General features: G+C 34.5%; 1 protein-coding gene across 1 annotated transcript; it reads left to right on the top strand.

Moving 5' to 3' along the window:
* Positions 1-4,550: 4,550 nt before the first annotated feature.
* Positions 4,551-18,968, top strand: LOTGIDRAFT_138508 (hypothetical protein; the record flags this gene model as incomplete). The annotated part of the gene is made up of 8 exons (XM_009048720.1): positions 4,551-4,629; positions 5,035-5,093; positions 8,675-8,898; positions 11,364-11,446; positions 11,959-12,096; positions 12,677-12,829; positions 18,119-18,318; positions 18,678-18,968. Coding segments are annotated over 8 exons (1,227 nt in total), but the record flags the coding sequence as incomplete, so codon positions are not given.
* Positions 18,969-25,453: the final 6,485 nt, after the last annotated feature.

Genomic DNA, 25,453 nt, shown 5'->3' on the forward strand with positions numbered 1-25,453 from the left:
GATAGGATCTAACCAAGGATCTCAAGGTTACCCAGATTATGCTAGGATCTCAAGGTTACCCAGTCTATGCTAGGATCTAACCAAGTATCTCAAGGTTATCCATATTATGCTAGGATCGAACCAAGGATCACAAGATCACCCAGATTATGCAAGAATCTCAAGGTTACCCTGACTATGCTAGGATCGAACCATGGATCTTAACATTATCCAAACTATGCTAGGATCTCAAGGTTAACCAGACTATTCTAGGATTGAACAAAGGATCTCAAGGTTACCACGACTTCCTATTTAATGTCATATTGGTGCTACGAAAATTGTCAAATTATTTCATAATTGATCAATTCTGAGTGAATCAATTCTTTTTCTCAAATGTCGTGTGAACTGACCGAAATTTGGAAATCGGCTGTAAATGTCAATCCTATGGACGAACAGTGTGATATAAATTACCAACATAAAATATTTAAACTTCTATCAGTCCACGGTGCGAGTACTTTTGATTTTCTCAATCACTCGTCGTTGCTCGTTCAGCCTGGCCTGAAGTTCGATTCCACTTGTCAGTGAAACAGGACTGATGGACTAGCTTGGGCAAAGTTTGAGAAAAGTTATAAATAAAATCCCTCGAAACTGGCGTGGCAATTGTCCTGCCATTGCACAATATCGTTGTAACACAGCCCATAAGATCTAAATAAAACATAAGTTAAGAGGGCACACCGAAAAATACCCCCCATAAATACCTGTCCCGAAATGACTCAACCGTCGATCAAAATATGATTTAGTGATGTACAGTGGAAATTGTACCGGATGTTCATTCCATTACAGCGTATTGACTTTCTGCAACCCCCACATGTAATCAAATCTGATTTAAACCATGTCCCAGTCGAATGCCAATAAATAAAATATTAACCTGAATGAAAATCCGATTACGCTCGGTAATTAGACATTGAACTGCCATAAAATCCCATTAGAATCGTTCAGCTCATTCAAAATCCATGGAGGAAATCGACTTTAATTAGATCGTGATTTATCTCTCTATAGATTTAAGGATCTTTTATTGATGTACAGTCGGTGAAAGCAAATAAGTTATCGGATTTGCTATAACCATATCCCTGAAAGAATGAAGGTGAGGGTCACGGTAAGTTCAGGATTGGTCTATTGTTGAGTAACCGCTCATTCTCCTTCGAAAATTGTCGTCAAACTGCGATGCTGCTTTAATTGAAACCTGAAGTAGAGAGAATATAAAGTATATATGAGGAAGACAGAAGGGAATGAAGTCGGGGCAGTAGGAAATATGAGGCAGGGAAAATTTGTCGTGAGAGCACGGGACAGTAGAGAACTTAAGGGCAGGAAATCGATAGGTAGGACGTAGACAGGAATTAAGTTGGGGTACTAGGAAAGAAGAAGGTGAGAGGAATGAAAAGAAGGCGAATTAAAAGGAAATGTTGGAAGAAGAGAGTATAGTGAATGGTTGAAACAGGGAGTAGACGATATTTATGGGAAGAGGATACAGAGTGGGGAGGGAAATAAAGAGTGGAATGAAGTGGGGAAGGTGATATTAGAAGTAAAGGATAGGAGAAGAAGAAACTAGAAAAGGATGATTAGGGGGCCGTTCTCTTATAATGAAAGGTACTCATTGTACCTCCGTGCATTGCTTCGAATTACAGTACTCCGAAGACTTATTTGAGACGCAGTCATCCACGAATTCAACCACTTGAATGTTTACGCATATTAAACTAAAATTTAATTTATAAAAAAATCATAAGTAGCCTCAGTGGTCAAATAAAATTGCAAAGAATTCCCTCCCTTGAATTAAACTGTATAAAATACATTACTATTTAAATTGAGAATTGTGTTTGACATTTCATAAAAGAAAGTCTGTAGCAATTCAAAATCTTGTGATATAAGATACAATGGATCCAGCAAAAAGTAAACAGCAAGCCTGGGTGGCCAAATATTTAGCTGGATCGATTGAAATCATGAGGAAAGATTACTTATTCAAGGTAAACTTACAACCTGTCATATTTCACGACTACCTCCTAAAATTCGGATGCCGACGACTGAACTAACGCACTTAACCTTTATTTTATTAGGATAGGCCAATACGGCCTTGCAACTTAACTACATGATATCTGCCATTACTGTGGGATGGAAGCTCTCTGATTATATCGTACAATCTCCTTAAGAATTAATTGCATCACATACTGAAGTATACTAATGTAATTAAAAAATTCACCATTTAGTAATAATGTTCAGAGTAACTAGTTAGATTTTACTCTAACAATTAGAGTAATACTTAAACCGTAGGTAGTAATGTATTTAACTTGTGATGTGTGATGTATGTGAACGAAGTTTTATACCGAATCTTATCTCCAATAAAAACACGTGTACACCACGATATAACCCTTGTTCCTTTATGGTATATACACGCTGTTTGACAAACATTCACACAGAAAAAAATCCAATTTTAAGAAATATTAAATATAATATATAAGAAAGCTTATATTATGATATGATATAACTCAACCCTTCAATAACAAAGCACATAACGTTTCAACACAATTCTCATGTGTCGTGTTGTGTTTTTGTTATATGTGCTCTCCGCTTCTAAATGTCACTCAAATCTGACAAAGCTAAATTCAAAATTGAGTTTAGTGATTGGCCTATCAGAAAACTTATAGTTAAGATTTTCAAATATTGGCTTCGAACGCTGAAGAGGAGATCCTCTTTCCGTGACCAATTTCTAAATTTACAGTAATTTGAATTCGTCTTGAAATCCTAAAAATAACAATATATACAATTACACAAATTGTAGTTCTCGAATACCATCCAATTACGTAAATGTGTTTACAGAAAAAAACATTTATTGACCAAGGATTTCGTTTCTACCATTATTAAGACAAATAAGAATCGACCTTAGAAAACCACATTACAAAATAAACACAATTACCTATAATTGCATATTGTTTTGCATGAAATCAAATTGATGCACGAATTACTGCAAGGTTTTCAATATGGTGTAAATGAATTATTTTTAAATACACACTTGTTATTGTTTTTAGAATTACATTAGAACGCAACTATGACCATTCTGACCTGGCATTATTGCATTGAAAGAAGTGATCTAAATTGCTTAATCGCGTTTTTTTTAATATGCATGGAATAGAAGGTGTATTCTGACCGTTTCATTCCTTTTTGGGGGATCGGGAAACTGAAGCCGATCAGACTAATGCTGTCATCACAGAAAAAATTTTCAGCATTGCACACTTTAAGTGCAAACCGATACGGGACAGAAGACGTACAATTTAATTTTGATAATAATGAAACGTTTAAAACTATGTATTAATAGATGAAATAACCAAAGACAGTGCAAATCATTAAAACAAGCTCCTTTATGGAAGATCGTCGCATTGCAACAAATCTGTTCCCTACAGTAAATTGCCGATCCTATATGCATAATGAAAACAACTTTAACCCGGCTGCATTATTGTCCTCTCATTTCGATTGAAAATAAAGATTTATTAACTTGATTATCCTTGATACAATCCAACCAAACGATCTGACTGATACTGTATCTTCATATCTACCATATCTATTGAAATTTGCCACCTAAAAAAATGCAGATCCTCTGCAATAACAATATTGAAATCAATATCTGCATAACTGTCCCCTTTTTTCATTTGCTTGATATTTGGAGTAAATAATATTCATATTACAAAGAATAATAAATAAAATAAAAATAAAATAAAATAATAAAAGTTAACTTGATTATCGTTTACGATCTTACCAAACGATCCGATACTGTATATTCATATCTGTTTTCAAATTTGCCACAAAAAATAAATTCCAGATTCTATGCATACTTAATCAGCACATCTGAATAATTGTTCCCTTTTGTGATTGGATTGATATTGGTAGTAAATATAAAGAATAATAAATGTAGTTTAACTTGATTATCGTTTACGATCTTACCAAACGATCCGATACTGTATCTTCATATCTCCCATATTGCTTTTCATTTGCAATAAAATCTCATTTACAAACGTATTAAAAATCCCTTTGAACGAAAAACCAGATTTCTCGAGATAAATCCAACTATTTTCAATATTGAATCTGAATATAAAATACATATCTTGACTCAATATCTTAAATCGTTTTCTTAAATCTACAATATGGGTAATTATTAAATTTCCAAAGTTATACTTAAAGGGATTGTAAAGAAGTTTTCTAAAAAAATTATGTGTTAGCACCAATTTACACCATTCTAGTATTCAATCAGGCGTCTGTGAATCCTCCAATTACACTAAAATGAAGAGGTTGGGGTCATCAACCATTTATTATTTTTTGAATTGCAGGAACCAAAGACGTTTGACTGAAATTTAAAATGAGTGTCCAAAGATCTTGCAGAGAAATTCACCTAATGCATTCTCTTTACTTATGCGCCACCAAATTAAGAAATTATATATGATATATTAATTTCAAAGGACTATAAAAAATTGTCTTACTTTATATTTTGCAGAATAACTCATGGTGAAGAAAATTTTAAAAGAGAGCAAGTTAGTAGATTACTAGATAAATTACTTGAAAATTACAGCAAACATGTTACGCCTGGTTATGGAGGTAAATCTTTGATTTGTTCTGTTTGATTGTGAAACATCGTCATGAAAGAAAGTTAAGAAAATATCTTTAAATGAATGAATTTACGAGGGCAGGTTCCTAAGTAAACACCTGATCATTTAAACTAACTATTGCTGTTCCAAATTACATCGGTGATGTGTTTGATTTCGACTGAAACAAGTTTTAGCTCCGACATCGAGATTTGGACAGCTTGACCTTAGCTCAGCACAGTGATCTACAGTGTTCCATGACGGAAAGCATATTTATATTTACCAAACCTACAGTTGGTTGGACAAGAGTTCAATGAATAGTTTATTGTTATTGCCCTTCACATATTTAACAGACATGTTATAGTTGTGTATGCGGCTTCCCTTTCGCACAGCTAATGGCTAAAAAAATGGTGATTCATTCTAGGTGAACCAGTACGTATATCTACAGATTTTGCTATCAGAAGTATGGGACCGATCACTGAGAGTGAAATGGTAGGTTTACCTTTCCTATGTAGGAAATGTTCAGGAATCATTATTATTGCCGTTCTGTTTTTCGCAATTCCACATTTGACGCAAGTTTATGTGTGCATCGGGACACTTAAAACTTCTGTTTGCATAAATCTAATTTCCCGATATCTGATGTCCAGGATTAACAGACTTAAAATCTGACATAAACAGATTAGTAGATGAAATTTACACACAAACTAGTGTCAAATCTGAGCTTTACAAAGCTTCAACCCGCGATTTATTATTTCTTTTACTTTAAAAGTCCTCGGCGATTTTGCAAGTCGTTATGAAATCGTGATGTTTTTTCTTTCTGGAGCATAAAACCAAAGTGTTCAGAATTAGCTTTAAAGCACATTGGGTGATTCGCAAGGAAGTGCTGAGTCCGAAAAAAAGGTTTTATTGACCCAAAATATCGTACCAAAAATGGATTTTGACCACCTCATCTTTGAAGCTTCATCAACAGACTAAGAATCGGAAGGGTGTCAATTTAGGATCACAAATGCGACTGACGTGTGGACACATGTAAAAGTTAGAAAACTGCTTATGTTTGTCTTCAAGCGCAAACGCAGAATATGGAAATGACAGAAACCGACACTCGTGATTAAACTCGCTTTTGGCATCCTTACACATTGATACTGCTCTAGGATGGATACTAATAAATATTGGTCTGGTTATGATAGGAGGTTCGATTATAGTATCATAATGGAAGGTTTTGTGACTGTTTTCCCTCAATTCCCGTATGACTTATCTTTTGTGTACTCTCTTTTAAAGCTATTTGCCTGGTTACGCTGGACAAAGGTTTTAATCTTGCTCGGCGTATGAAAACCTGGTGGCCTTGAATCGTCAATTTTCTCATTGCCAAGACCGACAAAGTAAATTCGAAATTAGGACCTTGATAAGAATTATTATCAAATACTCATAATTAGCTACGGGGCTCTCTATAAGGGATGAGATTTGGAAGAACCCTGTAGCAGAGTTACATCAGGTGTTCCGGAAAACTCAAAAGATATCCTGCTAGGTAAAATACTTTAAAAGAGGAAGTGCAACAATGATAATAGAAAAATTGAATGATTTGAATATCATCCATCAAAAGGACATGTATAAATAGCGGATGGGAGCAATACGACACTGTGAGAGGTTAACCTTTGAGCTGCAATCTCGGTACACTATAAATCATTGTTGACAGGAATTCTATAAGATTGTAATACCGAGCATTATAGACATAATTACAGTCATATTTCACACTGTTTAAATTACTGTGTAAATCGATGTGTTTCATCATTCTTAGTATAAAATAATGTTATTAGGACGTAATGCAGACCTGATGTTCTAAATTGACCAAACAAACACAGTAACTGACTGACATCGTATTGACTAGGACAGGGGTGTTCAACTTTGGGGTAATTCTGTAAACATATGGTAACTCTCGTCTTGGTTCCGCTAATGGTGTGGTAGAATAGAATTTGGTGACTACAGGCTGGGTAAGACGTTTCCAATAGGAGTGATGGGCCCAAAACATGGCTGCTGAAATAATATCTTCTCTGAAGCCATACACCAATTCTAGCATAAATTTGGACGCTTATAATTTATGTCGTTCTATTAAGTCTGCAGGGATATCCTAAAATTACGAAATAGTAAGGATTTATAGGGGACGGGGGTAATGCAATCGATCAAGGATCCTGAAAGGGGTAGAATGAAAATGGTTAACAGCCGCTGGACTTGGGAGTGAAATATGGGTTACGTGCATAATAGAAGAGAAAACCCTGTGTTTAAAAAAAAAAAAACGTGTAGCGGCATGGGGGATCTCCTTAAAAAAAAAGCGTTCGTACACACCATGACCAAAAACAGTCAACAACAAATAACTGATCCTGTAAACGACACGATTCTTGAACTTGGACGTTATTTGCTTGAAGGTCTCACAAATAATATTGTAGCCTTATGGTTGGTATAAATAAGCGATAAAAGCTTTAACTATCAACGAAGCCCAATAGTTAAAAGATATGATTTATTGATGCTTGTTCGAACTAATTAAGTAAGATTCCCTTAACATGAATATTACAAGGGGATGGGATTTGTAATGCGGCTATTTATTCAGATGTTTTAAATAATTGATGATATCCTTCGAATGGTCACACAAGGTCCAATAATTTACTTGGAGAAACCAATCTGAATCTGATTTAAGTCGGATCCATGGAAACCAGATTAAAAAAAATCTGAACTCCATGGAAATTGGACCTTATCTTTAAAATCTTATAAGATTTTTTTTATACGAAAATCTTTGACGAACGACGAAACCCTAAATCAAATGATCACACAAGGTCCAACATTTCATGCTTTAAAGGGAATTTGTTATGATGTAAAGTGGGATAAGATGAAAGCAGATTAAAAATCAATATCAAGTGCCATCGAACCTCGGACTTTATCTTATAAATATTGCCAGGTTTTTGGACAACGAATATAATCCTTCACATCACATGATTAGCCAGGCAAAATGAAGGTAGATATAGCGAAAAAAGGCTTATGACGGTCTCATCTTTATAAGTAAATTAATAAAACATATGATTAAGAAAGTGGACGTAATACCACTTCCGTTAGTATGGTGTTATGCCCTAAAACGTGAAATAATTAGAAGTGCCAGAGATACAAAAGATGGTATTACAGGATTAATAGGTGATATTGATACTGCTATCGCAAGTCATTACTGTGTAATAACTGTATATAACTGTTCATTATTCTGAGGAAATTACCATGTCGTTCTGCCAATGTTACCTGATGCCAGTAACCTCTTCTCTGTGAATTAACAATTTAGAAAAAGAAGGCGGTAGAGCTAACTAGGTTATGTGCTCAATAGAAGGTGCAAATTGTCAAACGTGCTTCAATTTGGTTAAAAAATAAATGAGGACCTTTTAATATGAGAAATTAACGGTTCTTATGACATGGGACCCGGCGAATATTCATTTTTATCCATCATTTTAAAAGCATGCACCATTCGGATCGATGGTCGATACCAAATACATCGGACTAAATTACATTATGCATCAAATGAATGAAAAGACAGAATGGTGCAGATTGAAGTTTCGAGTATCCAACACTGATACCCTTGTAGCCACACAACTTTTTGTTATTTCCACCAAAGAATAAAGGAAGAATATAAATAAAAAGGCAGGATTCGCCATGTAGCAGGAAATAGAGCACCAGTAGAAAAAAATACCTTGACAAGAGAATTATATATTTTTTATGCCCGAAAGCCACTTAATCCAAAACGAAAAAAGCACAAATCTTAGGGGAAATCTGATTATTCCAGATTTTCTGTAGTAACTAAGTGCTTTTTGATCAAATTCCACACAGCAAATAGATTCAAGAAATATGGCTTAAAATATTTCGCGTTGGGAATTGAGATTTAGATATATAATGCAACTTGTATTACGTATTTGCTTGTACAATTATCATACATGTTACATGAAAGTGGGTATTTACCATATGTAATGAGCTTCATTTTACAAGACCTAAAAAGGATATTTTCTTGAATAAATTTTACAAAAATATCAATAACCATTATGTTTCAGGCCTACTCCATGCAGATCTATCTCAGACAACGTTGGTATGACGATCGTTTGAAATTCACCATTGACAACTTCACAGAATTTACATTGAGTAATAAGGTCCTGAAGTCCATTTGGAAGCCAGATACTTATTTCATCAATGGTAAAAACAGCAAGGCACACAATATTACTGTACCCAATGCTTTTGTAAGGATCAGACATGATGGGAGGTTGTATATGTCAAGAAGGTATGTTTTAACTGTCTTTAAAGCCGAGGCCCTGGGTTAAAAGGGAACGTGGCAAACCCATAATAGTGACCAGATTAACGCTTGCAGTTTCCGACCGTCGGGTCGACAAACAGCTCAAATTTTCGTACAAGATAGAAGAAGAGCAACTGACGGCAACGGGTTTTTCAGTCGTCATTTTTTTCTTTCACCTAATAGTGATCAGTCATTGTCTACTTATTTTCATTTCGTAAAGAATTGAACGTGGATTGATGCGCTTGCGGATTCCGATCGTTCAGGTTGCCGACCAGATTAAATTTATCGTACACAATTGAACACGTGCCACTGACAACAACTCGTCATCAGTTTCTTCACCCTGTAGTGATCAGTCATTGTCTAATTTTTTCCATCACATACAGAATTGAACGAGGATTAACGCTTGCAGATTCCGACCGTTCAGGTTGGCGACCAGATCAATTTTTTCGTACTAAATGGAACAAGAATAGCTGACGTCGTTAGCTTCATTGTGGTATGGCCAGTTGCTAGCAGTCATGTAAAGAAGTTTTCAAATCTACCAGTAGCAAGGCCAATTTTACTTAATATATCTAGAAAAAGTAACACATGATTGTGTCTCTGTTATCAGAGAAAAACTTAAATTTATTAGAGTTCTATTTGCATTCTAAAGTAAATTTCTTTTAAATTTTAGCAATTATTTGAGTAATGCGAAACTTTTACGGCTCTGATGTGCTTGAAAGAATTCAGTTGTTAAATCCAAGATACAAATCACCTTTCCCATCTGGGACCCTCTTAAATAGATATTCAGATGGATTTCTATTATCGTTGTAATTTTACATTAATATCTATGTATCTTCATCATTTAAATAATAAAAAACACAATACTTGTTATAATCGGTTTAATAATAATGATATCACGTCATTCCTAATAGAACTAAATAAACAACTACCAGCAACTAGATATAAAATCACAATACCCATGTGCTTTCCTTGGAAGCCTTAAACATTAATCTAGCATAAACCAATTCTGATTTATATTATGTCTACTATAAAAGCACGTCGAATCGAATTTTACCGATAAAGTTTATGGGAATTGGAATATCAGCCTCAAATTAATACCATTAGTCTTGAAATGTTTTGTGTTGATCAAAATATAAACATGAGCACACATTATCTCTTTGAAATTTGTTTTACAGAGGAAGAATTTTGGTCAAAATTCGGTACATATTTTATTGAAATTTCTGGGAGGGAAGTGTGTTTTTTTTTTTCGATGTAAACTTACAAAAATTAATCTATTATCAAGGCAAAATTATTGTAAGAATACAAGTACTTCAGTCATTTGAAGCTAACGAAATTTTAAAGATTGTGTGGTGGTACTTTACACCTTTTTGACTCCTTTATTGCTGTTTTGATATGCATATTTCAATCTAAAAATTTTGTAGCTAAGCTAATCGATATAGTATTCAAAGTTCGCCGTCGAAATTTGAGCGTTCAAATCTATGTGTGTCCAAAAGTATCTGACAGTTAGAGAAAAGATATAGATCGAAATCGTCAGATTCCTACTTTGAAGTATTTTCGTACATTTCAAGTACTTCTGAAGACTATTTACAAATATTCAAACCGAAATCAACATCACAAAATGGCGAACGTCTCCCTTTAATGGAGTTATATAGTATCCTCACTTTCACTTTATTATCAGTTGTCTGTATGAAATCTGATAAGTAGTTTGTAATAAATTCACTGAATGATATCGCATTAGTTACTATTATTATCGGAAACAAATCTACATAAATGTCGAATAGAAGCTTTAACAGATAATCTCTTATAAATGGAAAGATTAATTGATATCGCTTCTCTCTTTATCATATAAAGTAATGTAAATTTTATCTGAAAGGCCAAGGCCAGGAATAGCTAAATAGCAAAATTTCCACGAGGCACCAAGTTTATAGGCTTATTAATTGTGAAGATGTAATTTCATATTCGTATTTCACCTGATATTTTTATGATTTTGCAATTTTTGCAGCGAGATTCTGATTCATGGTGTTACCAATTATAATTGGAATGTAAGGGTAAATCGAATGAATAAAAGGTCTTGAAACGCGACATCCAAATAACGCTTGAAAGTCAGCATAATTCGAGGGTCCAATAAATTCCATGGGGTCCCACTTAGCTAGTGGATAACCAATCAAATGAACAGGAAGCTAAATACAATAAGATTGTGCGTAAACGTCGTAGAAAATATCAAAAATCTTCTCAGAATAATTTCAATTCAAATTCAGATAAGATTTGACTAGATATATGTTGTACATGTAATTATAAGGCAACCGGAAATATTTCAGACAATTTCTACCAAATCAACAAATATGATTATCTCTGGCAATTATTTTACCAAATCAACAGATATGATAATCTTTATCTAAAAGAACCTACATTATCCCCAATTCAGTTATCTTTCTATATCATTAATTTTGTAGATTGACGGTTCGAGCTCGCTGTCCATTGATGTTGTCAAGATTTCCCATGGATAAAGCGTCATGTCCACTCTATATCGCTAGTTGTAAGTAGAATTAGCATCGATAATGACGTTAAGTTTATCGTATGAGTACTCAGATTGACAATTCAGTTAATAAAACGAGAAGATAATCAGTTTTCCTTTCGACCTTGATCTAAAGGGCTATTTTCTGTGAAGTGAATAAAACGCTGACCTTTATCGCTGTTCTTAACGCCATTCTTTTGATCAAATTAGATCATATTGCCTAGAGATCTCTCGAAGACGTAGAAACTTTTTCATCCTCTACACATGCAAATGTACTTACCCTACATTGGATTCCCTATGATATAAAACATGCTGCGATGAATCTGTTTAAAGTAGAGTTCACGTGGAGCTTAAATCAAAATGCCCAGTGTGATTTGATATAACTGTCCATCATAACTACAAAATACATAGGTATACCTTTCTTAACTGCTAATGCAGCAATGCCTGATAGTTGAAATAGTACATCAGTGTACATCCCACGACAGCTCGGAGATCGCACATATCTATCATTTTTTTTTAAATATTCTTTGCAGATGGTTACACAACGTCTGATTTAATATATTACTGGAATCCCAATGCCCCAAATGTAGATATGCCGGAAGGATTAACCATGGCAACTTACGAAGTCGGTTGGGTAGATACTTTCAATGTAACTAGGATGACAACGCATGGTAAGCAATATTATACCTCTTTTATTGACTTTTAAGGTTTCTTGTCTGAACGGTTGTAGATAATATTAAATAAACCAAGTAGTAACGAACCGAACCGCAAAACTTAACAACATATTGACGAAATATTGGTAGAGCAGCTAATGAACTTTTACATTTATACAATCGGAGATTGTAAAAGGTCTAGTCTTTGGAAAGCATCATTGTGATACCGCGTGTTACGACTGTGGGACATAATAGAAATAAATGTGATCTGTCTGTGATCTGTTGTAACGCGAACCATTGCAACAGGTGACCTATCAATTGCATAAAAGCCCGATAATCCCAGTAAAACGGTCTAGTGATTATTATGTGTTATCCTCGGCCAGACAATATGAAAAAGGGGAGGGGTAATACAGTAACAATGTCCATGCCTTAAGTTTGGTTAAAGATATACAGGTGTAAGATTCCTTTTCATCCAAAAACTAGTCGCGCTACTTATGTTCTGCCTGTGAATTATAGCTTCTCGTAGAGTTCATGCTTTGTGCTCGAGATGATTCCATTTTAGTGAAAGTACAATTTTAATCTTTTCTATTTATTTCAGGTCCACAATCTGTCCTAGAAGTACAAATTCACATGCATAGAAATTTGGGATTTTTCATCCTGCAGACATTCCTTCCTTGTTACCTGATCGTCAGTTTATCGTGGATCTCTTTTTGGATCAACAGAGACGCTGCTCCTGCAAGGGTACTACTTGGTAAGTTTTCTTTCAATGACCTTGCCTAGCGTTTAAGGCACATGGTTATAAATCGTACAATGAAGTATCATCAAAAGTTAATTCTCCTTTTCAGTAATTCGGGTTCGAAGGTCCGATTTAAGACTGGTCCAGTAGTTGTTTGTAATTGACTTCATATACTTTTTGTATGTCCTTAAGGTTACAACGTGAACATTTTCAAAGAATTCGGTTTTTCAATTGAGAAATTACGTCTTACTTTATTTTGATTTTGTCTCCCAATGTATGGTTTTCTAAATAACAGACTGCGTCGACAAACCATGATTTAACCACGTTGGTTTAAATGAGGCGTCTCGGTAATTAACTTGTAAGAATCTTGGATATTTAATTTGTATGTTGAGAAGAGAACAAAACATTCCCAGACAAAAAACGTCATTGCCTGATTCTTTTTTTTAAAACTATGCTTGGTTAATTCTGTATATTCATTACTAAGTATCAATGTCACCCGATAAATACCAAAAATTCCTTTGAATCTCAGGAATAAGAAATAACAATATGTTTATTCAGTAAATACAAAAATCAAAAAAAATCTCAGGAATGTTTGCCAAAGAAACTGAAGCTTGTCAATATGCAGGTGCAAGGCTGTTGAGTTGAACCCCGGATTGTAGCAATACGTAAGGTTGGCATACGATTACAATAGTGTCCGAAAGAAACGTCGTAACTCGTAGACATGATCTTGTCTGGACTTGACTTAAAAATGCCTTTGGGAAGAATTTATTTTCCTGCGATTGACTACTGGCCTAAAAGGATTCAAATAGTAAATTGGCAGTAACTTCGGAAAAAAGTGTAGGAAAAAATCCCGTTTTATAGAAATGATATGAAAAAAAATAAAAGGATGTTCTGTTTTTCTCAACAGGAAACCTCATTATCACATCACACTGCTTGATACTAAATGAATTTGATGAGTCTATCAGAATATAATGACAAGCGAAGCTCTGTACGATCTATTTCAGTAATAGAAAAACCGCTTTCCTAGTGTTTCCCCACTCTCCCCTACGGTTTCTCCATTTACATTTACTCTCTGAACAACTCACTCTTCAGTCTTTCTTTTATTATTTCATAGAAATATTCTCGATCCGCACAAATTGATCAATTTACAAATGTGTACAGAATTTAGCACTCCTCTGGTTTCGTTTACTCATCGTGTTGTCTGAGATGAAACGAATATAAAGAGCTTTAAAGCACAAATAATTAATATGACATTGGTAGTTCTAGATTTACAGTTGTGTTTATAGCAAATACTTGCCAGGGATGCTCAATGTTTTGTCAGAAGAAAAAAGTTGAGGTGAAAAGAATATAAAGAGCTTTAGAGTGCAAACAATAAAAATATGACATTGGTAGTTCTGGTTTTAGAATTGTGTTTTTGGCAAATACTTGTATGGAATGCCATAATTATTCTTTATAAGAATGTGTTTTAAAGATTCCAATGCGTTTTTTTTGTCGAAGCAATCATATCGATATTCCCATCAAATTTTGTGGGTGACCGAGGACTTAATTCACACCTGACCATAACCCAGTTGTTCAACATGAAATGTAATTTGCATGATTGCATACTGACGTTGGTTTATCAAATGATGAGCACGTATTTATGGTTACATGTCGAAAAGAACAACTTGCCTTGGGAGCTTGAGGTTGTCAACCAATATGCATAATGTCATTAACATGTGCATGTGAGGTTCAAAATATCTTCCGGGTAAAAGTGTTGAAACATCAGCACAGTAGGCCATTCGATGTATCAAATATATAATGCTGCAAACAACGAACAATGGATTGCAAGCTTCAATTTTCTTATACACAACATTATACGACAAAACTATAATATGTAGTGTATGAAACGTATAAGAAAATAATTGGTGGCCTAAAAGACCGTAAGAATTCATCAGTTTATCTTAACAACCACTCTTGTACAAGTGATGCTAAAACCCTTCAATTTCATGTTGAGTCAATACCTTTTTCATAATTGATATAACACTGTCATTTGACAAGAAAAAAAAGGGATCGAAAAGTAGGTCACATAAAAACTATGCCTCGAGGTTTCTGATGCTCTTATTATTGTGTCATACTCATTATTTTCATCTTGTCGATATCGAGGGCAGATCAAGTTGGAAGTGTTTACACTTCCTAGTATCAATTGTTAAGAAATTGTAAAAAGCGATGCCAATCAATGTAATAAGTGATCTTCATCTTCCGTTCTGTGTAATAGAAAAATTGCTGTATGACAACAGCTCAATGTCTTAAGTATGTAGGATAGTGATTGCCTATGATTCCACATCTTCACATCAAGCTATTGCGAACTTGCTCTCTTACTTTGACTGCAATAGCCAATAAAAATCCGCACAAGCGAGACAATTTCATAAATCGAAAATCTCATCCAAAGAATGGCAAAATCGGGCTTGAGTAAAAGTTGTAGCAGTGGACTTCTCCAAAGAGAAGCACCATCAGATGTTTCGAAAGAGTAAACCCGCCACTGGTAAATAGCAGAGAGCAGCGATTTGATCGAATTGTACGCCAGCAACTGTAGCCATAAACTGTTATCATTATGGCTTTTTGTTTACAGACTTTCTGTCCAAGTTTCTGATTGGCTGTATTCGTTAACGCACAATCCAACCCAATAGCTGCATTTAGAAACTTCCGTTATACAAAAAAGGTGGTTATTGCAGTCATGGTGAAAGATGAAGATCGTTATAGCTTGACCATTGAGAAGATGATGATTCCAATGGCAATAGGTTCACATCTCTGAACCGCAGTGTGTTACGGAGTGTACACGTTTAAAATCCATCTTCTCGTTCTATGAAAGTAGAACTAAAAGGTAACTAAAAGTCCCGGATCTATCTGACAGTGGAAATGAAATGATTTACGTGCTTCTAGCAAACTGTTGCCCATTACCTTCTGTATGCTGTTTACCAAATTAGGTACAGAGAAGTACAATTTTGATATTTCTTTTGAAATACGAAGTATACATTGAAGAAATTCTATAACCAAATGAGTTAAAAAGAAACCACATTCGTAAAATTATAGCAATCAGTAGATCTCGATGTAATTACCCACACCTTACGAATGTCTGTAGAAAGTGTGACAGCGACGAAATAAAACGATTAAGTGTACTATATCGCTTTTGAAATATTTCTAACGAAGAAAAACAGTGGACACTTCAACGACACAACTTCCTTTATTGGTTGATATAAAAATTGCTTGAAGTTGGACATAGTGCACCAGGGTAACGGAAGTAGCTTTCTAAGATATTCGAGAATTATTGTTGGCTTGAAATATAGATAATTAAGAAGTTCGTGTTGAGCACAGTACTTCATTTGTCATTTAGTGACACCATTGGAAAGACGGGGTCTCTCTGAAAGCTAAAATCACTCTTCATATCAATATCATCGCACGACATAAATGATGTCATATAGACAATTGAGCAAAAAGCTTGGTATATATAATTGCTCGTGTATTACAGCTTTCCATAATTGCTACAAGCAGACTTTGCAATTATATTTCAAAAATATCTTTAAAAGCTGCTGAGAGCTCAATATGAGATCTTTTGAAATCGTGATTATTTTTATCAGTATCTTCAGGCATGTTAAGTTCACTATGTTGTGACATTAAGTACCAATTTATTTCATACTAAGACGAATGGTCGCTGGGCATTATGACATTGTATGACATCTTATTGATAATATTGCTATAATACGACACTCTGGTCGCCTTGACCTAAAGATTGTTTTCTATGTAATAGATACTGAGATACAATTAAATGCCATGTTTCGCCATTTTCGTGGGTTGAATATTATGTAAATAGACTTCAGAAGTGCTGCACGAAAATTGTATACTCCCGTCAAAATACCTTATACTAGAAATTTTATATGACTTCTTTTCTATATGGCGGAGTCGCAAGAAAATATCGTCATTTGAACTTTCCAGCGCAAATATGTCTGGATACACATGGATTTGGAGGCTCAAATTTCTACGGTGAGATGTGAACACTTTTACTGAATAGCTTAGCTAAAAAAAATCCAGTCTCTGAGACTAACGTACGATTGGTCAAACGGGTGTTGAGCCTGTCCCTTTAAAAGACAAACGTAATAATATTATTTGGATCTGCACGTTATATTTTGTTGCTATTTATTAGACTTATGACAACGACACTGCAGTACTGTGATCACATATTGACATTTTGCAGCAAATTTTTATGTGTATCGGGGACACCGATGTCATGGATATAAATCATTCCAATTTTCAATCAGACGTCTGTGGTTCCTGGATAACTTCACTAATCGCATATCACGCTTTATAACACAGGGCTCTTCGACTAAAAAAGAGTAAAAATCTTCTTTACAAACCTTAAAGCTTTTTGTTTCCCGAGCAATAAAAATAAAAATGTCGTTCTATTGCACCGACAGTAGCTTATACTGTCAATTTCCGATATATTTCAAACTTTATTTCTAAAAATTAAAGAGAAAAAATTCTATTCGTATCTGTGAAACGAGTGGGAAGTCATGGTTTCCCTTAAAGCTAAAAGTATTTTTAAGATTAATTTAAATATAATGGCACGAATTAAAAGATGTTAAGTAGACATTTTATTGCAAAAAGCTATTCATTGATAATTGATCGTGGTTTACAGCTCTTTCGTGGGTTGATATTTTCTATAATTGCTGCAAGGAGACTTGTTCAATTATACTTCAATAATATTTTAATTCTTGCTGACAGCTTAATACGATATTTCATCCCAAACCAGACTTACACAGATATAGCATGCAAAAAAAGAAGAAAGAAAATTAAAAGGTTTGACTTAACCTTCAAGTAAACTGGGGGGGTTGTCGTGGATTTTGATCTCGATCAACAATCATTAAACCAATCGATCTATCTGCTAATGGTTCAGATAATCTGGGATGGGTTACTGTCATGAATGGACTGGTCATAGGATCCAAAATATTAAAAGGTTGTCTGGTCAAATGTCTGTAATTATTAATAAATCATAACCTATATGACGCAACTATCGCAAAAGATGACGATAATATCTTTTGAATGTGAGCGATAGCTAGGTCATAAAACGCTTTGTTTTAGTGGATTTCAGAACCGTAGACGTCTTATTTAAAATTGAAATGATGTTATCAGTATCCCCCATACTCATAAAAAAAATGTTTACAATCTTTTTAACCTTAAGAGCTACACGAAGAGAAATGCGAATAAACACTTAAGATAGTGATCGAAATAACATAACAAGGACATCAAAAGTATGCATTTATATATTTACAGGTGTAACAACTATTTTAAGCACTGCTCAAATTGGTATGTCTGTTCGTGAAGGTCTTCCTAGAGTCCCTTATGCCACGGCAATAGACGTCTTCCTAAATGTATGCCTTGTGTACGACATGGCGGCTCTTATACAATATGCTGCTGTCAACTACTTTACCAAAGTGATGCCAGTTGAAGGTGGTGACGAAGAAGAAGATGAGGTTAGATATCTTTTTAAAGAAATATTTGGGAGAAGGTAGTTTCCGCCTTTTATCTTAGTCACATTAGGTTGTGGTTAAGTTTTGTCAGCTCATCGAGATGGAGATGCTAATTTTGGTGCAAGATAGGGTATACCCACCCATCAGCTGATACCAGCTTTTAATGTTTTGAGGTATCTTTATTTAGGCCAGGTTCTGATTTTATGCTTCACACAAATTTGAATCATTTAACAATGTAAGGCACTACTGGTGTTTATCAAGCGACAATCGTTGTATTGAAGTACAAGCAATACTTAGCATCCATTCGTAAACAACTATCAATTTTTTTTCTTCAGATCCCTGCATTTCCACCACCGAGGAAGATAATAATATCAGAGCAAGAACACGAGAGAGAGCGTGAAACTCTTCTGTTGAACAATGCTCATGTCGATCTAGAACATCAGGGGTACAGGAAGATTGGATGTTACCAGATGTTGTGGAGATGCCTTTCTGGAAATTCGGATTTCCGCTTACATCGAGTGAATAGTGTAAAACCTGGAGCGACCAATTCTGTTAGTGACATAGACCTTATGGCCAGAATATTATTTCCCTCAACCTTCATACTATTCAATGTGTGCTATTGGGTTCTTTATCTTCACATTCCACAGAGTTGAAGATACTGCTGACGCTATTTATGTCCAGAGTTTTAGTCTTTTACGATGTCGCTTCAAGAGGAGGTGGCTGATAACAGTAGAAACTTTGTGGAGAGACCATAAACATACCAAAACAGTGACTATTGCCATCAAAATGCTTTGGACTTTTGATATAAATGATGATACACCTGATGCTACTCCTTTGCTTGTTCCAATTGAAGTTCTGGAAGTCGCTCTGGAGTGAGTTGTCTTCGTTGAAAACCAATAAAGTTAGAGGACTTCTACCTAAGTGGACAAGTATTCTACTTTTGTACGCTTTTCATTTCAGTTTGCTGTATTAAGTTGATTTGTTTCGTCTTTGTATAGATGAGTTTTATGAACTACTGGCATACACACAATTGGTCTGTTTCAGTCCTTGGAATCTTAACGACACATTATCCAATTAGTAAAGTAATGACGAGTGAGTGTTTTTGGAACGAATGAAATATGACTTTTGACATCACTGAATACACCGATTTGAAACGTTTCGGTCTATCTTTACTGGTATAACTTCCTAGTGAAACTTCTATTCAAATGACCATTTTTACACGAGGTCTACTATCTGGTTGCGTTGGATTGAAAGAATCGCATAGCTGCTTTGTCCCACTAACACGATTCTTGCTACAGTTCAATCGATTAGTGCTTACACTTGTAATCTGAGATATGGAAGAATCATATGCATGTATCATCCAAGTACACCAAATCAACCAGAAAGTATCGATAGATATGAGATAAATTAACAAAAACCATATAACCACTACTGATTTGTATAATTGTCAGGTATTAATCATTTCTTTTTCTGTCAATATTGCTTCTTGGTTAATATTGCTTTTTGTTATTTACCATTGTGTTTTTGTTAATCTTTGTTATATTGTTGTTTGAACTTGTGATATCAATATTTTGTATTTGCACCATTCCAATAAAACTTATAACAAATTATGCAGCTTCTACTAAACTGAAGTCGCGTATCATATTCTTACTTATAAAAGCTTAACTAGGAAGCTTTTCAAACGTTTGACTAACTGTGATGCTTGATAATTGCTTTGCTAATCATGAAGATTGCAAATTGCTTACTCTGGTTTTAATAAGATTGCACTTGTTTGACAAAGAACTTGACAATTATTTTCTTATAAAAAGGAAACTGTATGCCAGCACTGGGCCACGAATGTTATGCAGTAAATGGAAAAGACAAATTATTATTGACGTAAATCTGCTTCCATGTAAACAGCAATTTAAAAAAGACTGAGCCTTGATTTAACCCGAAAATTGCACCCATTTGTTTGCGTTTATTCTCAGTTTTGTAATGATTTAATAAAAACTGAAAGAGCTCGATATATGTGTACTGGTCCCAACTGTGACATGAATTGCCTTTTTCCGTATTTCAATCGAGTTTCACAGTGAGCAATAATTATCTTAAAGGTTAATAAACATGTTTTATGTAGCCCATTCAATATCACACAATTTCTCCCTTAGAACTGCTCTGCGATCAAAGTAGTTTTTGAACGATTTCTATGTGAAAGGAAATGAAGGCTACATTGTGGCCAGGTTTTTATCGTTCTATATCATCTAGTTTATCAAAAACTGCTATCATGCGATAATTAGAAATGACACCTCATGTGGAAGGCAATATTTTTTAATCAGTTAACTTATGGATTGGATTAACTTAGCTTTCAATAGGAAATTACTCGAAGCTGTTTAACTTACATCCGCTTAGAAAAAAGTCATCACAAAGACCATAGGTGACTGGAGAGTTTTATTAGTTAGTTCCGGATCAGAACATGTGAGAATTATAAAAAACCTTAATCAAATCATCAGTTTTTCAGATTGACGGTTCAGCAGTTAATGTGGGTGTTAGAACATATGAAATAAAACTATCTCAACCCGTTTCAATGTGTTTGGAATTTATTAAGGAATATACACTAGACATGAAGTGATTCAGTCGCACAACGGCATTGATGCTGGAGGATTGAGCTTGCCATACACCCCGAAGATTCAAAAGATGGTGGAGGGTAGGGGGGGGGGGGGGTATTACACAAAATCTTTAATTTTCAATGAATTTATACTTAATTATGAAGAGTTGCCTTGTTGAAAATGCAGTGGCAGAGTGGTATCTTCTGATGGGTGTTTGTGCACTACTCCGCAACACTCCGTTACACTGTACTGATCTCGAATTTAAGAAAGTTCTTCGACTTGCATAAAGTTAATAGCCTACAGACAATGTTACCTACCAGCTACCTACCTACCTACAAAATTTCAGCATAATGATGTTTAATACAACACAAACAGTCATGTACAATCGCTGTAATTCTATTGAACAAACTCAGCTACAGTTACATCAGTTGTTGCGAAAGACGAGCATGCCTTGCCATTGTGCCAAACATTCTCTGTACCTTTGAAAAACTTTCTTATTTAAGTCCTGTTTGTCCATGGATCGGTCATTATTATAATTTGCAAATGTTCTTTGTGTAGTTTACAGAAATGAAATATTGTAACAACTAAACTTATTTTCAATTCAAAGTGAAAAGTAAAAGGTTTTTCAATGAAGCTATTTGGAGTCTGTGAGATTATATTTCATATTAATGATGTACGACCATATTGAAAATACACCAATAATTCAATTTTTAAATACATAGCCTTCTGTAATATACAATGTAACAACAGTGTATACATGGAAATAACCAACAGTTCTAAATAACGTAAACTGCTTTATTCACCGCCTTCTCCAATTTAAAACATCTTCAATGATATGTGAAAAGATTTGAAACCACTTTCGAGTAATTCCGGGACAATATTCTTCCTCTTTTAGAAATCTTTTTATGTCAGTTTCTTTACGTTTTTATCTTGATTTTATGGCAACTGATTTCTGCTTCGTTTCATTCAATGCATTTCAATTAAGCTTTTACCGTCCAAAATGTCATTCAGGGTGAATTCTAAGGTCTGTCTGAAATCGTATTTTTAATCTTTACGGCGATTCTTTTTAAATTACAAGACACGGGATTTAAATAGTTTTTCCGATGCAGAGCAATGTATTGCTTCTAATTCCGAGGTATTTACAGATTTAGAAATAAAATGTATACAGAATTAAATAAGTTAATGGAAACTGTGTCGCAAATCAGAAACGCAAATTCACTAGTTTATATTAAGTTACGGGTTTTCTTCTTACTAGTGATGAAGGTAGGAGGGACTGACATAGAGAGATTTGGTTGCGACATATTAAGAGAGAGATCAGCAGTTTAAACTCGAAAAGCATTAAGCTAATACCGTCTGTCCTGACCACAAATGTCCCTCATTGCACGCATGCTACTAAGCGTTTGACCGTCCTCACAAGCCCGGGGGGTATAACACTAAGACGTAAAATTACGTCTGTTTTGAAAACCTTCATAAACAACCGTTTCAATCCAGTTCCACTAGACAGTAAGGTAGTGTCGTAATTACTTTCGGGTTTTAAATCTGAAAGGGAATACGGATAGCTGAAATTGAACTCTTATCTTCTGTTGATACCAATATTATAATAGACGACTATATAACCCGTTTAACGCAATAAATTTTTATATTAAAAAAAATCTAGGATGTAATAATAAATTAAACCAATATATGCCATGTTATCGGCATCCGACATTTACTCGAGCAAAACACATCTGACTATAGAAAGTGTCTGAACCCAAGGCATCCAAACAGTCTTAATGTTATCTTTTCAAACATCGGCAGACCAATATTCAATAACTAGCATTGTGCTACAGGCTATAGGAATTGACACTAAAAGGATTTTCAACACATAAATCTTGCGAGTCTTCAACTATTTTCAACCATGGAAAAAGAATTCTTGTTTCGCTTTCAAAATACCATTTTGTTGACTTCAATCAAATTGATGTTTGAGGTTGATGTATACTTCAATTTTGAGAGAGGTTTAGTTCTATAGCAATTTAAAATGCAATCCAGTTTTACGTTCCATCTTATGACAATGTTCAACATGAGTCAATTTAATTTTCAACGCTTAAATTAGTTAGTATCAAAGTAATATGCCGATACCCTTTGCAAATAAATCAGCAATCCCGTTTTTACCAAGATATATCCTTTTCTAGAACCTATTTAATAATCTGGAGACAAAGTTTAAAATTTATACACAGATATTTCAATGAGGGGCATGGCACTGATGTATAAATATGTGCTATCTGTTAACTGGATAGCTGGAGGTGGACGTTACCTTGTCATCTACCATAAAATTCATTTAAATTAACTCTAAGCATGGCTTCCTTTTTATGAATTGGGATTAATATTTCCAGACTGGGTTTGTTCAGCCAGCTATCCTTGCAGTTTTAGGTAATTAGGTTTATGTGGTAAAAAAATTTATTGTAACAAATGACGGCGTCATATAAAATGCCTTAGGGTACAAATAGTTATTATCATCATTATTATTTTCTTTTAGGTTTTAGTATTGAGACACAATTGAAAAACCTTGTGGAAGACCAGATACTCAAGGAAGATTTCGTTGAAATTCGAGCCAATGAAACTTTACTTCCTACTCTCGAACATATATCGGATAGCAAGACGTATTTAATCCTATTAAATTATTATATGGACAGCGATTTCATATGTCTAATTATTTTCTTATAAAGAAATATTACGCCATAATTTTGCCCTCAGAAAGGTTGCAGACATCCCACTGTATGCTTGATTTATTCCAGTGAATGGACTGAGATGAAAATTCGCTTCACTTCTTTTTTGACATTTAGAATACACGTAATTATAAAGTGACTTGGTGTATAATGCCTCATGTTCAGCCATGAAAGTTGGTTTCAATACTGAAGTAGGACGCAGGGCAGATTAAACAATGATAGGTTCGTCTATTTCGAAATCCTTTGAAATGTAACATCGTTTCCAACGGTAATTGTGGAAATCATCTTAAACATCAAAATAAACGATAAGTGTTGTACCCAAGCACTATATTGCTACAATTGAAGACTAGAAGTATGAATATATTTTTATATTGTCCTCCAACGATATAATAGCCATTACTTAAGTTAAGGATGTCGTATTTTCATTCTGAATATGCGTAACAAAGCTTGAATTGAAGAACCCGGTGATTATATAATTTGAATAGCCAGGCGGGTTTTTTGCCAGTTGCAGTTTGGATAGATCAGAAAGTAACAGCACCATGTGTTTTAGAAGTGTAACTGCCTTGGTTTACATTTTCAACAAAGAATAAGCTGTTATTTTGATAGCCTGGCGGTTGATTTTACCAGCTGCAGGTTGGATCCTAACGTGACAACACCATATGTTTAAGAATGTTCAGCAAACCATCCATCATTTGCCTAACCATCTACATAGTCTCACAAATGTTACAGACTTGGTTTGTATTTTCAACAAGGACTTGTTGATTTTCTTTCATTAATAGATTCATTTCGTGGATATTGAAGAGCTCCACTCCAGTCGGTTGCCATGAATCTCAAATTGGCTCTAACTGCATTAACCAGTCTGCCTATACAATAAGTTTGAAAGCTAAATCTATTTGACTTGGATTTTAATTTAGCAACTGATGCCCTCGAGTCAATTTTCGGAGAGATTATGGAGCCAAAATCAATGATAAAACACACAGTAGGTTATAGAATCACTGGTTTACCAATGACAATCAGTTTAGTTGAATATTGAACCAATTTAGGAATTGACCCTATTGGTGTTACTCAATTGCACTAAAGTTAATTTAGGTCGGATAAAATCGCTTGTAATTGTTTTGTAAACATTAACTTTGGATGGATTTCGGCTGAATGTCAAATGCGGTAGACTTTCTAAATAATATTATCAAGGTTTGTTGTTAAAGTTTCCAAAAATGGCGCATAAATTAAAAAACAAAGGAACACCAAAATGCTACCAAAACAGAATATTCGTTTAAAATCTGGTTGTTCAGAATAGTAAATAACGACATGATGGTGTAGGCCTACTAATAAAAAAAAATCCGTACAAGCAAAACAATAACGTTTACCAAAAATTACGAAAATCAATAGAGTAAGCATGGTGTAACGTTTTTTAAAAGTATATTCTAAATCATACAGATACAGGTCTTTCGGAAAAGTATATTTTTGAGCACAAACCGATCTCTTAAAAGTGTGTTAAAAATCATACATATATTACGGAGGAAGCATCTGCATTATGATTTATTCATCCCTTCTTTCCTACATCGTACGACGATCTGTCGTTACGTTGAGCTAATAAAGACGGCAAGGACGTCACATTATCCGATTTTCCATCAGAATTAGCCAAATTAATTGCTTAACAGAATTCGTTTTTTGTACAATTTTTAGTGCAGAATCGTGCGAGTTCTGTAGATTTTTATTATTCTAAGATGCGTACAAATTCTTTAATGCGGGTGTCGAGATGGCTCAATATTCGGGGTTAAAACTAAGAAACTGTCCAGATAACATCTTTTCCATCAATTCCCCTCTTCATTGACGCATTTTGGATGTTCCTGC

The sequence above is a fragment of the Lottia gigantea genome, assembly GCF_000327385.1.
Source record: "Lottia gigantea unplaced genomic scaffold LOTGIsca_127, whole genome shotgun sequence".
Classification (NCBI taxonomy): domain Eukaryota; kingdom Metazoa; phylum Mollusca; class Gastropoda; family Lottiidae; genus Lottia; species Lottia gigantea.